Source organism: Octopus bimaculoides, chromosome 14, assembly GCF_046866305.1.
Source record: "Octopus bimaculoides isolate indiv1 chromosome 14, ASM4686630v1, whole genome shotgun sequence".
Taxonomy (NCBI): Eukaryota; Metazoa; Mollusca; class Cephalopoda; order Octopoda; family Octopodidae; genus Octopus; species Octopus bimaculoides.
In genome coordinates this window covers 17,317,755-17,332,854 of record NC_142941.1, presented here as the reverse complement: position 1 = coordinate 17,332,854, position 15,100 = coordinate 17,317,755, and the positions used below count along the sequence as shown (strand labels likewise).

Below are 15,100 nucleotides of genomic sequence, written 5' to 3'. Positions count from 1 at the left end.
GAAATAAGAAACGTTAGTGCACCGGGCGAGATGCTTAGCGGTATTTTGTGCCTTCATACTCTGAGTTCAAATTCCACCAAGGTCGACTTTGCCTTTCAAGCTTTTGGGGTTGATAAATTAAGTACCATTTGCATACTGGGGTCGATCTAATCGACTGGCCCCCTCCCCCCAAATTTTGCGACTTGTGCCTAGAGTAGAAAAGATTATTAATTCTTTTGTCAAGGCAGCTAGTTGGCAGAATCGTTAGCACACCAGGTGAAATGCTTAATGGTATTTCGTCTGCCACTATGTTCTGAGTTCAAATTCCGCCAAGGTTGACTTTGCCGTTCATCCTTTTGGGGTTGATTAAATAAGTACTAGTTACACACTGGGGTTGATGTAATCAACTCATCCCCACCTCCCCAAGCTGTGAAATAATTATTAATGCTTTTGTGAAGTCGGTGAGCTGGTAGAATCGTTAGTACCCCAGACAAAGTGCTTAGTGGTATTTCATCTGTCTTCATGTTCTGAGTTCAAATTTCACCGAGGTCAACATTGCTTTTCATCCTTCCAAGGGTCAATAAAGTGAGTACCAGTTGAGCACTGGGGTTGATGTAATCAGTTTACCCACTTCCCCAGGCTTTCTGGCCTCGTGCCAAAATTTGTAACCATTATCAATGTTTTTGTGAAAGGTATGAATGTCACAACTTCCTATGTATCCCCCCCACACACACTTTTTCTCTCGTCATAAAAAAAAATACTTTTAGGGGTACTAAACCTACATTAAAAAAAAAAATTATAAATTATATTAGTTAACCCTAAGGGTTTGATGAAAATAAATTTGTTGTGCTTTAACCAAAGGTTTTCCTTGGTAAGAAAGAAAAAGAGGAAAATTCTCAGAGCTTTCATTGTATTGAAATATTTTGTTTCTGTTTGAATTGTTATAAGACTAAGTCTGAAAAATGCATGGTTAATTCTGCTGTAAAACATCATTTATTAGATAAACTTAACTTAGGTTATAATTCTACTTGTAACAGGTAAAATTGTATTAAGTATAGTTTGCTGAAAAATATATCAAGAAATGTTATTAAATAAATGACAAGCTTATGATTTGTCAGTAAAGGTTTCTTGATGGAAAATATTAAGTGCTGAGTTTTCTAATTTGAATTCTATAAGAGAACCATTTACAGTTCAATGCTGGAATAAATTTGAATTTTTCTTTTTCAACTATTACTAGTTGTTTTTATTTATTCCTGTTAACCCTTATAAACACTCCAGGCAAGATGATTTAATGCTACTTTAGCATGTGATCTACTGCAATATCTGTTTACACATTGAAATTACCTGATCTGGGTTGGGTTTAGGGTTTGACTGCACATTAAATAAAGTGTAAAGGGCGAGGTAGACCACATGCTAAAGCGGCACTGATAAATCATTGACTTGAATTTGTGGAGTGCTGACATAATCCTGCTGTTACTATATTTGTGCTAAAATACACTTTTTTTTTATGGCTGGATTCACCTGGCACGTTTCTCTATCCAACATCACTGTCTGGAGATCCTGGATACACTGTCTTTATCTCAAAATTACATTGCCATTTAAGCATTGAAAGATCACAGCTCCAGTACTATGGATGTGATTAGAATGTAATAGGAAAAAATCACAAGACAGATTCTTCAAGCCAAGACATCTGGCATAAGACCTAGAAGTAGACCAAAAGAGAAATGGTTGGATAATATTGATAGACTTAGTTGGTCGTGCTTGGGAATCCAACTGGAAAGTTTCATGATGGTTGCTTCTGATAGGACTCTATGAGGACTTTACCCCCACAACCTTATCAGGTATAGTGAGCAGAGAAGATGGGTGGATGAATTTAATCCTGATACCTACCAACCTGTCTGAGAACACTCCTCATTCTATGACACAAACTTCTTGATTTAAAGTTATCTAAATTAAAACCTTACATCAAAATTTCTTGTTTATTAATAATGACAAAATTATTCACTAAATTCTCCATCATTTTCAAAATTAATTGAAACAACGGCAGTGTAGTTTAACAGAAATTTGGTAACAAAAGGGTTTAAGCTAGTGTTTGGAACGTATATTCACATGAAGTTTTGATGAAAAGTCTTTAGATCAATTTGACACGGGGACTGTTGGTATCAAAAGAGATTTAATATTTACTTGTAAGGCAGTTAGTTAATTGGCAGAATCATTGTAACATCAGACAAATTACCTTGTAAATTATTTCAGCTTTTTGTGTTTGGACTCAGATTAACTTAGCCTTTTATCTTCCTGGGGGTCAATCAATAAATATAGTACCAGTCAGTACTGGGACCAATTCCATTCAATCTCAAAATCATTTATGCTGTACTGTGCGAAGGGTTGAGTATTCACAGTAATCTTTTGCTAGAAATGGATAAGGTTTGAGCAAGGGGAATCCTGGAAAACTAATGTGCTACTAACATAAATAGCACCCACTACATTCTGTAAAGGGGTTGGATTTAGGAAGAGCATCCAGCTGTAGAAATCTAGGCAAAACAGACTATGGAACTTGGTATGGCCCCTGGCCTTGATAGTTCCTGTCAAGTTGTCCAACCCATGCCAGCATGGAAAACAGATGTCAAATGTTGATAATGATGATGATGGATTTTGATGAGTAACAGCTGCATAGAACAGTGAAAAAATTTGTTCCTGGCAATAAATTCTGTTAATTTTCTCTGCAGCCTCCTTAACCCGTTCGTTACTGTATTTATTTTGAGATGCTCTGTGTTTCTTTCAATTACTTAAAATATAACAAAGAATTTAGTAAAATAACTTAGTTATCATTAAGCTAGTGTTAGGAACATAAATTGTAACTAAGGTTTGGTGGAAGATTTTAATTCAAAACTTATGAGAACAAGACATTAGTACTCAGAGCCAGAGCCGGTTTCAGCCGGGTTGGTAACGAAAGGGTTAAACTGTTGGATAAATGAATGAGTATGCTCATCCTCACAGATGAGGGTCAGTGGGGTGTCTCAGACTCACATCACTCCCCACCACAAAATGCAGTCACTCTGCTGTAATTCTCAGTCGTACACTCTGCCAGAACCTTTCCCAGTCCTTGATATCATTTTACATCCACCTAGACCCAAGGATGTAGCTATAGAGGTTCTGGCCCCCTCACAACATAACCAAAATATTGTAGTTTTCACCCTATGACTATTATCACCAACTTTCATTACATCTATCTTCTCCACACTAAATTATTTATTCTTTGGGCTCCCCAACTGTAAGATTATTTTTATTTTTAATATGGCGTAAAGCATTTTGGAACAAAATGAAGATACATGTTTTCTTTATCTGCTGAATCTGGAAGAAGGACCTGTGCCCATGATCTTTCGCAGGCTCTCTGAGACTGGTAGAACTGATGCCGTCAAGGTTCCGTTTTAACTGTTGCAGGTCAATCCCTACAGGGAAGAGATTCCTGAGGGCTAAAGTTCTGGGGAAGAGATTAGTGCAGAGAAAGCAACAGTTGGACACAAAGGTAGAGGTATGAGACCACCCAGCTCCAAGAGCAAAGATCATTACAGTAATGTTATCATCATTTAATGTCCGTTTTCCATGCTATGTATGTATGTGTATATATATATATATAGTGAAACTACCTACTGCCATTAGATACAAAACTGCTATCGCCATTCTTCTCATTTAAATATAAACAAACGCGAACGTAGCGGAAAACATTAACCTTGTCATCACGTGACTGATCATTATTCGAATTGGCAACTTCTTCGAACCGTTCCCGCCAGAACGCAAACTGACCAATCACAGCCCTTAATAAGGTCACGTGATAGTGTTTTTCTGCTACCGTCTTGGAGCCCCCTTAACGCCTTAAAGAGATCAACTCATACCCAACAATGTCTCGGTCCAGTTTCTCTTAGAGACTGTTCCGTGTACCACACGACAGCAGCAGCAACAATCAGCCAGCGACCACTTCAACAGCCTCGTCCAGCCAACGATGACCACCGCCGTCGCCATATCAGCAACACGTTTCTACGACTACTACCAAACAGCAGCAATCTCCACCAGTGTCAACACGACTTTCTATGTACACCAAACTAAACCACCGCGGCACTTCTCTCTCTTCGATTCTGTTAGGTGACTCAGCTTCACCACGATAATAAACAGACAAGAGATCTCAGCCAGCGACGAACATCTGTATAACAAGAATCACGGCCCGGCATCGATGCCACGACATCACAACTAGTGATCAGCTCTGCCACACACAGCCAACTCACTTCACATACAGACTCATACCATTGTGTACTAAAGAACTGGTATAATTGCTCACGTGTTATCGACTCTCTATCTGCTGTAATAATTCACATACACACACATGTATCACTCACATACATACTTTTCTTTGTATGACGGCCTGTATTTGATTATGTTCTTATATGTCGCATTCACACTCTCACATAGACATACACTTTAATGCCATAATAAATATCTCTGTTATTCATCTAATACGGTTGTGGTCTTTCATTACTGGTCATCTATGTTATTGTCGCATAACATATTTTGTATATCATCTTTGATATATATATTTTTGTGTTCGACCGTGTGACACGTTTAAATAAAAGGAGTCCTCTGTTTTTCCATTCGTCACCATTTCTCCTTTTATGAGTTCGCACAGTCGTCCCTACATATATATATATATATAAATAATATGTGAGTATATGCATATATACATACATACCTACATCTACATGTATATATAGATGCATATCTGGGTACAGGAGGTTACAAAATACGTTATATATACACATAAACTCCAAAGGCAAACATCCACATCTGCCCAACATCCTCACCCAGTGAATCTACTACTTATCTCTCTCCAGTGTCTTCTACTAAGGAAAGCTAAAGAGCTACATGACACATCTAGGGGTTCATATGGGGATGCTGGGCAGATGTGATTTTGCACCTCTGCCATAGGCAAGAATTTTTCTTCTCCATAATGGCTACAGTGATTTTGCCTTTGTGGGTTAAGATATGTCACAAATATATTTTAACTGGCCTAGAGTTCATTTGTTCCACATCAGTACTTAGCGCTGATGACATATATTCCAGAACTTTTGAATAGGTGAGAGGCAGTTATAACTGTCCTAGATTACTGTAATTTTAGTCAATCATATACATTTAATAAGCTGATCTCCCAACTCCTTTTTTTAAATTCTAGATTGAAGGAGACAGCTGTAACAGTACTTTGAACACACCCTACCAAGCACTACTTGTCACAGCTGACTAGTTTGCAGAATGCTGCAGTTGGGATGTGAAGACAATTTGGAAGCTCACTATGCAATAATGTTCTATGTTAAACTGGGCAAAAACACTACAGAAACTTATGACATACTCCAGACTACTTATGGATTAACTTGCATGAGCCAAGCATCTGATTTTCACTGATAGAGGAGGTTCAAAAAAGGTAGTGATGAGGTGAGATGTGTGAGAGGGAGAGGAACATCAGAGCTGGTTGAAAACATTCACAATTTTCTTGAAGACCGTCATGTATCTTATAAAGACAATAAGTATACAGTTTGGTGTAGCAACTGTACACAGAATTATTCATGAAGATCTGAACATGTGCAAAATTTGTGTGAAGTTTGTGCCCAGGTGCTCAATGGTGAACAGAAAGAAATACTACCTCCAATCCAAGGGTACTTGAGTCTCTGATGACCTGCAGTGAAAGCTGGACTTACTGTTATGATCCTGAGACCAAGAGACAGTGTTCACTGGAAGCATCCTAGCTCTCCCAGACTCAAGAAGTCCAGGCAAAGCAACTCCAGCTGGAAGCTCATGATGATCCTTTTTTTTTTCAACAGCAAGAGCATCATCTGATTAAATGGGTTCCCTCTGGCCAGTCAACAAAGGGTACTTTGTGTATGCTTTGAGAGTTCAGGAAGAGATTTTATCACAAAAGGCGAGAGCTTTCACTTGTGTCAGTAGCACCTGCACCAGGACAATGCACTAATCCCTAATTCTATCTTGGTAACCAACTGCTTGGCAGAGATGGGCATCAAAACTGTCCCTCACCTTCCCTACAATCCAGACTTTGCTCCCTGTGACTTTTGGTTATTCCCCAAGCTGAAGGAGAACCTCAGAGGCAGTCATTTTGAAGACATCGAAAAGATAGAGATTGTGACAAGGGTCCTGGAGACCTTCACTTTGGAGGACTTCCATGGGGCATTCACAAAGGGGCTGCAACATTACAACAAATACATTGAGGTCAGAGGCCTCAATTTTGAAGATTAGAATTTTGTACTTCTTTGAAATTAATATCTCTATTAAAGTCTCAAAGTTTCTGGAATGTACTTTATAATAAGTAAATCACATGGCCTAGTGGTTAGGGTGTTGTGCTCATGATTGCAAGAACATGGTTTCAATTCTTAGATCAGGCAGTGTATTTTCTTGAGTAAGTAAAACACTTCATTTCACATTGCTCTGCCTTCATTTCAGCATCTGATGTGTAGCACACTGTGCACCTGTAGAGACAATGTCAGTTTGACAGTGGGGAGTGAGTTAATGGACAGCACAAACATTTGATCATGATACACAAATCATTTGCATGGGTTATATATAGAGTCCATTTACTTCTTTGCTCTCTCTCTACACAACATATATTAATGTTTGTTTTTATGTTATAATAAAAACAATTTTACATTAATCTGATGGGTTACTCTATACTTTTGCAGAGTACAAATTTATCATTCTTAAACAAGTGTTGTTCACAGTGACTTTGAAGTTTCAGCCAGCAGTCCAACAAGAGCTCTCTGGCCAAACTTTGAAGTCACTGTCAACATTTTTTTAAAAGAATAATGATTGTATATATGTTTGAAGTCACTGTCAACATTTTTTTTTAAGAATAATGATTGTATATATGTTTCAGGATTAAAAGGATTTATATGCTACTGCTCTGAGAGTGCAGAACTACGGGACATAATGTTCACCATCAATGTAAACATAACAACACTGCTTTGTTTTTTTTAGCTCAATTTCATGCAAAAGAATAGAAATGATAACTTCATGCTCACACACACACAAACAGACAGTTTCCATCTACCAAATTACAGTACTAAAGCTACAGTTAAAAACACTTTCCCAATGTTGTAGGACCAAACCTGGACCTACACAGTGGGGTGAACTTCTTAAACACACACACACACACACACATATGTGTGTAGATAAGTATTGTGATTTAAAATGCATTTTCCATGCTGGCATGGGTTGGACAGCTTGACAGGAACTGGCAAGGCAAGGAGCCACACCTGGTCCCACAGTCTGTTTTGGTTTCGTTTCTACAGCTGGATGCCATTCCTAAAACCAACCACTTTATAAGGTTGTTGTTGTTGGCACTCCGTCACTTACGACGTCGAGGGTTCCAGTTGATCCGATCAACGGAACAGCCTGCTCGTGAAATTAACGTGCAAGTGGCTGACCACTCCACAGACACATGTACCCTTGACGTAGTTCTCGGGGATATTCAGCGTGACACACTGTGACAAGGCTGACCCTTTGAAATACAGGTACAACAGAAACAGGAAGTAAGAGTGAGAGAAAGTTGTGGTGAAAGAGTACAGCAGGGTTCGCCACCATCCCCTGCTGGAGCCTCGTGGAGCTTTAGGTGTTTTCGCTCAATAAACACTCACAACGCTCGGTCTGGGAATCAAAACTGCAATCCTATGACCGCGAGTCCGCTGCCCTAACCACTGGGCCATTGTGTCTCCACACTTTAAGGTATACTGTGTGCTTTTTACATGGTACAAGCATGGCCATGGGCTGAGAAGCTTGCTTCCTAACTATGTGGTGTAGAGTTCAATCCCACTGCACAGCAACTTTGGCAAGTGTCTTCTACTATAGTCTTGTAGGTGGATTTAGTAGACAAAAACTGAAAGAAGCCTGTCATATAAATGCGTGTGTTTGTGTGTATGCACTCATGTACTTTTTACATAGCACCAGCACCCACACCAAAGCTTTTTACACGACACCTTGGATTTAGGATCCCAATTCTTATTTGTTTATTGTCCACAAGGGGCTAAACAGAGAGGGGACAAACAAGGACAGACAAAGGGATTAAGTCAATTACATCAACCTTGGCAGAATTTGAACTCAGAACGTAACGGCAGATGAAATACCGCAAAGTATTTCGCCCAGCGTACTAACATTTCTGCCAGCTCGCTGCCTTAAATTAGGATCCCAATTCTGTTGTGGTAGGTGGATCTTCTTGAGTACAATATGAGGAAGACTCCCTTCGCCCCATTCATCCTCCACATTTAATAGTCTTTCATAGTAGCTCTTCCATGGCTCTTTCCTTTCTGGATCACTAAGAGCAAGCACACCATTATCCATCCATACACACTTCTCTCTCACCATCTCATTTATTTTTATAGTATTAAGGATTACATTATTGAATGTCCTCTAAGATGGTGGTGTGCAAGTTGAAAAAGGATTAACTGAATGTCTATATAGAAGTTTCATCACTAGCAAACATGCTTCTAGTTTTCTTCAACCAAATCCATTCACAAGGCTTTGGTCAGCCTGGGATTATAGTTGAAGACACTTGCCCAAGGTACAGCGCAGTAAAACTGAACTCAAGATCTTCACCAACACAACATCCTGCCACTTGTTGCAGCTTCTTGCCATCTTGAAATCACCTTTCACCATTTCTGATGGTACCCTTTGCATGGATGTTCTGGCACTTCCTTACCTACATACATTGCAAGTCTGAACTAATGCAATCATCTCTCTTGCACACTATACCTGATTCCTCTAATACCAGGATTTTCCTCTCAGTTCAGCTATGTCTTGTCATTCATACATCCAATAGATCATGCTTGCTTCATTTCTTTTCTGACAAATGTCTTCGCCATTCAATATCCCATATCTACTACTATACAATAACACTGTTTGACACAAGCACTATACAGTTTACCCTCTTCACTCAGTGAAAAATCCCCTTGTCAGCTAAGTTAATAGCTCCCTGAACATTCTCCACTTCTAATCTGCATTCAGAACACATTCCTCCACTGTTGGTAATATAGGGAATATCTGCACCTGGAGAAATGATTTTCCTTCCAAGTTTTGGTCACTTTTTTTTTTTTTTTTTTTACTCTTTTACTCGTTTCAGCCATGCGGCTGTGGTCATGGTGGAACACACCATGAAGAAAGCATTCCCATGCCAGGAATCAAACCTAGGCCGTCTGGGTAAAAACGAGGTACATGAAAATATTTTTTTCCACAGAAAAATACAATAAAAATACTAGGATTTTTGCATTCATTTATTTTTTTTTTAATTCTTTTCTCCTTCCAATTTTGTAATTTCTCAAACAAGTCTATAAAAAATTTTGCTTTGTTGCAGTTTTTTTTTTTTAAATTTTATTTTGTACTCTTGGTTCAAGATAGAAGTTAAAAAAAAGGGAAGGGGAATGATTATTTAAATTAGGAATATGTATAATAAAAATAAAAATCAATCTTAAAAAAAACAAAAAAACAAATCTACACATGTGGGAGATTAGTAGAATGACATTTTAAACTAACTGTATGGATTTTAAAATATTTTTATTATTATTAAACTGGAACAAGGATCCAGTCAAAAGTTAGTCTACTGAACCAAAATTTAGAATCTGGTTCTTAAAGACCTAACACAGATCAACAGTTAGAAACTTTAAACAATTATATCCATTGTATGGCTTACACAAATAAAACAAAATTTGGTCTTGACGTGACTATAATCAGTACAAACACAGAAAAAGATTGGTATGTATGTACTATGTATGTGTGTGTGTGTAGTCTAAAAGACAATTTGACTGTCAAGCGATCTGCTTTAGTCAAACTCAAGGAGGATCACCATATTACACAGAAAACATTCGTACATAAATATATACCTTAATATATAGTAGTAGTAATAGTATGTGTGTGTATTCACACCGATACAATGTACATATATCAAGTGTGTGCATGAATGCACATTATATACTTTCACATTTTCAAGAGCTGGTATATGACAAAACTTTATAAAATTGTAAAGACACCTATATAAACCACCCTTAAAATTTAACTACATCAGACATATTACGTCCAGTGACCATACTGGCAGCCACAGTTGTATAAACCAACAAAGTTGCATCAAAATTCATAAATAAAGAGTCTGGCCTAAGACTTGAAACCTTGTTGTACTTGAAAGAGAGAAAAATATATATGGGGGAATGGCAGTCAAAAAAATATTGAAAGTAAGTTCTCATCCAGAAGATGGAAGGAAATGTTTATATATTTTTTGTGTTTGAGACTGGATATTCTAGTCTTGTAATGGAGACCATTCAATGCAATGTCAACAGCTGCTGAACCCTGCTTAATTGTCCAATGAAACAGCAGTACCAGTTGTTAAGAGTAACAGAGGTAGCAGCAGCAGAAGCAAGAGCTAAGGGGATGGTGGTCGTAGTAGTTGTAGTAAGGAGTATTGTGGTAGTAAGAGTAGTAACATTTTCTGAATGAAATGATGAGTAACAGTAAAGCATTCACTGAACATATCTGCAATGAGGTGTGAAAAGTACAAAAGGAAAGAGGGGGACACACACGCACATGCATGCACACACGGACACACACACACACACACAAACTGACAGACAGGTTCTGAGAAAGGGGGCGAGAGAGAGAGAGAGAAAGAGACAGACAGACAGAACAAGATGGGAAGAAACACGGTTTGGCAGTTGTAGTTGTCATGGATCCTAAATGCATGGTATGGATGAGGGTTAAAAAAAAAAACAAAAAGCTCTACAGTGGAGGGAGTGGTAGGTAAGCAGTGTACAGACGGAAAGTTCTGCAAGGTTGAATCGTTGATACCCCGCTTGATCTTGATGGCTTCTGAAATGAAAAAGAAACAATTTAAAATTTAAATTTAAAAAAGGAAACATGGGAGTTCATTAGCTGTATCACGTTACCAAATAGGAGCATAGAATCAAAAACTAGTTTTAATATCATCATCATCATCATCGTCGTTTAACGTCTGCTTTCCATGCTAGCATGGGTTGGACGATTTGACTGAGGACTGGTGAAACCAGATGGCGACACCAGGCTCCAATCTGATTTGGCAGAGTTTCTACAGCTGGATGCCCTTCCTAACGCCAACTACTCAGAGATTGTAGTGGGTGCTTTTACATGCCACCGGCACGAAGGCCAGTCAGGTGGTACTGGCAACGGCCACACTCAAAATGGTGTATTTTATGTGCCACCCGCACAAGAGCCAGTCCAGGGGCACTGGCAACGATCTCGCTCGAAAGTCCTTACACATGCTGCAGGCACAAGTGCCAGAAAGGTGACGCTGGGCACAGGTGCCATCACGATTTCGCTTTCGCTTGCCCCAATAAGTTTCGTGTCCAATGAAAGAGACGACGTTGGCATGGGTGCCAGTCGTCGAATTTAACTCGATAGTAATTCTATTTAAAGAATTAAACACAAACAAAGCAGTTGTCTACAAGGAATAGTTACTAAAATGCTAAACACATGAGGTTATGTTGGTCATAGGCCAGTTATTTAGTACAGGAAGATGCAATCCTTAACAAGACTAGCATAGCAGGATCATTGTGAACTGCCACAAGGGCAGAGGAAATATACTAGAAAGTAGCAAATACAAACAAGCTTTCAAAATTCAGGATTACCTTGAACAGAATGTAATTTGAGTCACCCATACCATATTTTTGATGAGGTAACCAAAACTAAGAACAAACTACTCTAACTTTCACAAAGTCCTTTGAGCATCAGGAAAACAAGATGAACATTGAATGGTTTGTAGCAGCCATGCAAATATGTGTGGATGATAAAGTTAGCAAGATTGTAGTTGTTAACAAGTAAATAAGTATCGCAATGTGTAAGGTGTCATCCACCCACTTTTATTTATTATAATCTGTAAGAATTCAGGACAATTGTCCTTGGAAACTTTTTATGCTGATGATTTGGTTCTTGTAGCAAGATCTGTGTCAGGGTTGCAGAAAAAATTACAAGCATACCCGAAGTTGAAAGCCTAAATTCAAGGTCAACATGATGAAAACCACAGTGCTAGCGACAAAACAACAAAGAACAAAATCTCCAGTAACATCTGGAAAGTAGCGTTGCTTGTTGTGTAGGAAAGACATTAAGAGGGAATTCAGTATTGTGCACTAGGTGCAATTAATGCATACACAAAAAAGGTGGTGAGATCTCTTGCAGACTTAAAGGAGAAAGAGAATTTCTTCAAAGATGGTAAATCCACAAGTGCAGTTAAGTTCATGAATTTTGTTACAAGATCTAACAAATCTCAGACAGCTAACTCACTTGATTAATTTATGTTACCTACATGAACTAATTATTGCAGGAGTTTGATGTAACGAAAATGTAGTTGCTTAAGTGAAGAAAGAGCCAAAAGAAGTTCAGCAAGCTACTGCATTTATCAGCTGTAAATGTAAGATTCTCCATGCAAGAGGGAGGAAGGATGTATAAGAAGTGTGAAATAGCGAAACATAAGTAACTACATGGAAAAATCTGGAGGTAAAAGAGAAACTAGGTGATCACAATCCATTGGATGCATAATGTTAACCTGCACAAGAGGCTGAGCTGTGTAAGCAGCTAAGCAAGTATTGCAATTGGTAACTATGGAAAAGGAAGATAAAGGATGCAGTGGTATCAGATGCTAAAATGTCAATAATGAGGATTTTATGTTACGGTGTAGTAGTAACCATGACTGTGATCTGTATAGTTTAATAATACTCACATGATTTAGTCCACAGCATCTTTGATGTGATTTTTAAGATGTTTCATCATTCCAAATGTCCTGACCCGTTTTCTCCCTATAAATTGTAAACAAAAATAGGATATAATGAAATCTGATGTACAACAATACTTGATCAGTGAGAGAGAGAGAGAGAGAAGCTTCAAGTCAGAATCTTGGGGTACGTTTTGTATTTTCAACATTGCTGTAGGTCAAGTCTAGTAGAAGGAAAATTATAATGAACAAACCTATATAGGAAGCTGGCAGAATTGTTAGAGTGTCAGAAAAATGTGTTTTTGAATTTACTCCAATGATGGGTATTTACCATCTAAACCAAACAACAAAATCACTAGTCCCACAACCTGATAATGATAGCAAGCAAATCTTCATAATATTGCCTAATGTCTTTAAATAAAGGACATATTGGATTCTCTGCCTGTAAAAAACATTTTGGCCACAGGTGGGACATCTGATCATAGGTTTGCTAGGTCAGGAAAAAACTGGGGCTCAACAGCAGCAGAAAAAAAAAAAGTAAAATACAATTATTAATGACTCATGGGTATGTGGGTATTTTGAAAATACCTCGTGGAGCAACAACCATGCCTTGCATAATTACGGGTTGCCTTTTGGCAAGGTGTAGCACCCATTCAGCCTGCCAAGGATACAGTAAAGTCATGGGACTGCAACATGGCAGATTGTGAAGAGGTAGTAGAAGGGCTCACCTGAGTCAACAGTGCTTCTTACATTAATGTGGAGTGGAGGAGTCCTAGAAGATCAACAGTCAGGACCACCAAGCTCTATCGAGAGAGTAACTGCAATGCATCCGGGGGGGGGGGTATCTATGGTTGAATAATCAGCTAATGAAAGATTTATTATGACTCAAGATCTCAATTCAAATTCATAATAATGGAGTCATAAGAATCCCTGAAAGCAACATGATCAAAGAGAAGAGATGAATGACTAAACAGAAGAGGTTCACAGACCAGATATATTTTGTGTTAGAGGTCCACAGGCACCTTTATTTAATTTACAACAATACATGCAACTTTGCTGAGTTTCAAATCATAAACATTGTAATAGCATGTTGAAAGAACAAGTGAAGGAGAGGTAAAAAGTAGTTAATATTCCATATATTACCAAAGACTTTCTGAAGTTGCTCATCACAAATCATGAACTGTTTGTTTTTAGGATCCTGAAAGAGACGTTGAAAATACATTAATTATGCCTAACATTTAAAACACACGATCATTGAAGTTGATAAACTAAATGGCTAAAGCATTATTGAGTAACAAATTCAGAAAGAGTTTAATTGAATTACAACAGACAAGTAGATATATGGTTTCAGTCTATTATTGGATTATTGTTTCAAGTTATGGTATTACATGCTCTATATCTTTGTTCTTGATGCTTAAGATAACAGACATTTATTTCAACAGAAGATTAAGTATGGGATATAATTCTGCCAGTTTGCATAACAGTCCTGACTAAGATACATAATCTTTTCTACTCTAGGCACAAAGCCCGAAATTTTGGAAAAGGAAGTCAGTCGATTAGGTTGACCCCAGTACGCAACTGGTACTTAATTTATCAATCTTGAAAGGATGAAAGGCAAAGTCGACCTCAGCAGAATTTGAACTCAAAACGTAAAGACAGGTGAAATACAGCTAAGCATTTTGCCTGGCATGCTAATGTTTCTACCAGCTCGCTGCCATGATAAAGATACATAATTTTTACTCTCTTAGTTAATATAAGTAATTCAGAGAGACCATTCATTACTGTAAACAGTGGGTACAACATTTAACTCAATTAGTATTTGATTAGCTAGTAATGTAAATTATCTGACAAGTCTAGAGAAATCAATAGGAAACAATTGTTTCTTCCCAAGTAAATTAAATTTCATCTACAAGATTGCTTTCAAGTCTGTTTATTTGAGGATGTTAGGAATTTAAGACAATGAGATATTTAAAAATAGAAAACAGTTAAGGCATTAACCTTCCTTACAGATTGCAAAAATGTTGAACAGAGTTTGGGAAAAGATACAAATACTTACTTCAAGTTCTCTTTCTTTGACTATTTTCCACATACTTTTGACAACATCTTTCCTTGCCATCTAAAAATAATGAATAAAAGACAATATCAACCAGAGCTAGAAACAAACTGCAGTGATATCTCAAAAACACTGATGTCAAACTCTTGAATTCCCAAATATGCTTCCCCACCTTTAACAAAAATTCACTATCTTGTCTAAATGTCACTATACCAAACTATATTCTGTTTAACTATTATATTTGAAACACTAAAGATTATTACTTCTTATGTTAACATAATCCCATAGATAGAAAA

At 37.7% G+C, this 15,100-nt stretch overlaps 1 protein-coding gene across 1 annotated transcript in view; it reads right to left on the bottom strand.

The window, feature by feature from the left end:
- Window positions 1-9,283: 9,283 nt before the first annotated feature.
- The window catches only part of LOC106883373 (uncharacterized), an 84,671-nt gene continuing 78,854 nt past the window's right edge, over window positions 9,284-15,100 (bottom strand). The window contains exons 9-12 of the mRNA XM_052972701.2: window positions 14,808-14,867; window positions 13,895-13,949; window positions 12,761-12,836; window positions 9,284-10,878 (exon numbers count right to left, since the gene is read on the bottom strand). Coding sequence (XP_052828661.2) covers window positions 12,766-12,836; window positions 13,895-13,949; window positions 14,808-14,867 — 186 coding nt within the window. The 3' untranslated portion in view covers window positions 9,284-10,878; window positions 12,761-12,765. The remainder of the gene's footprint in view (window positions 10,879-12,760; window positions 12,837-13,894; window positions 13,950-14,807; window positions 14,868-15,100) is intronic.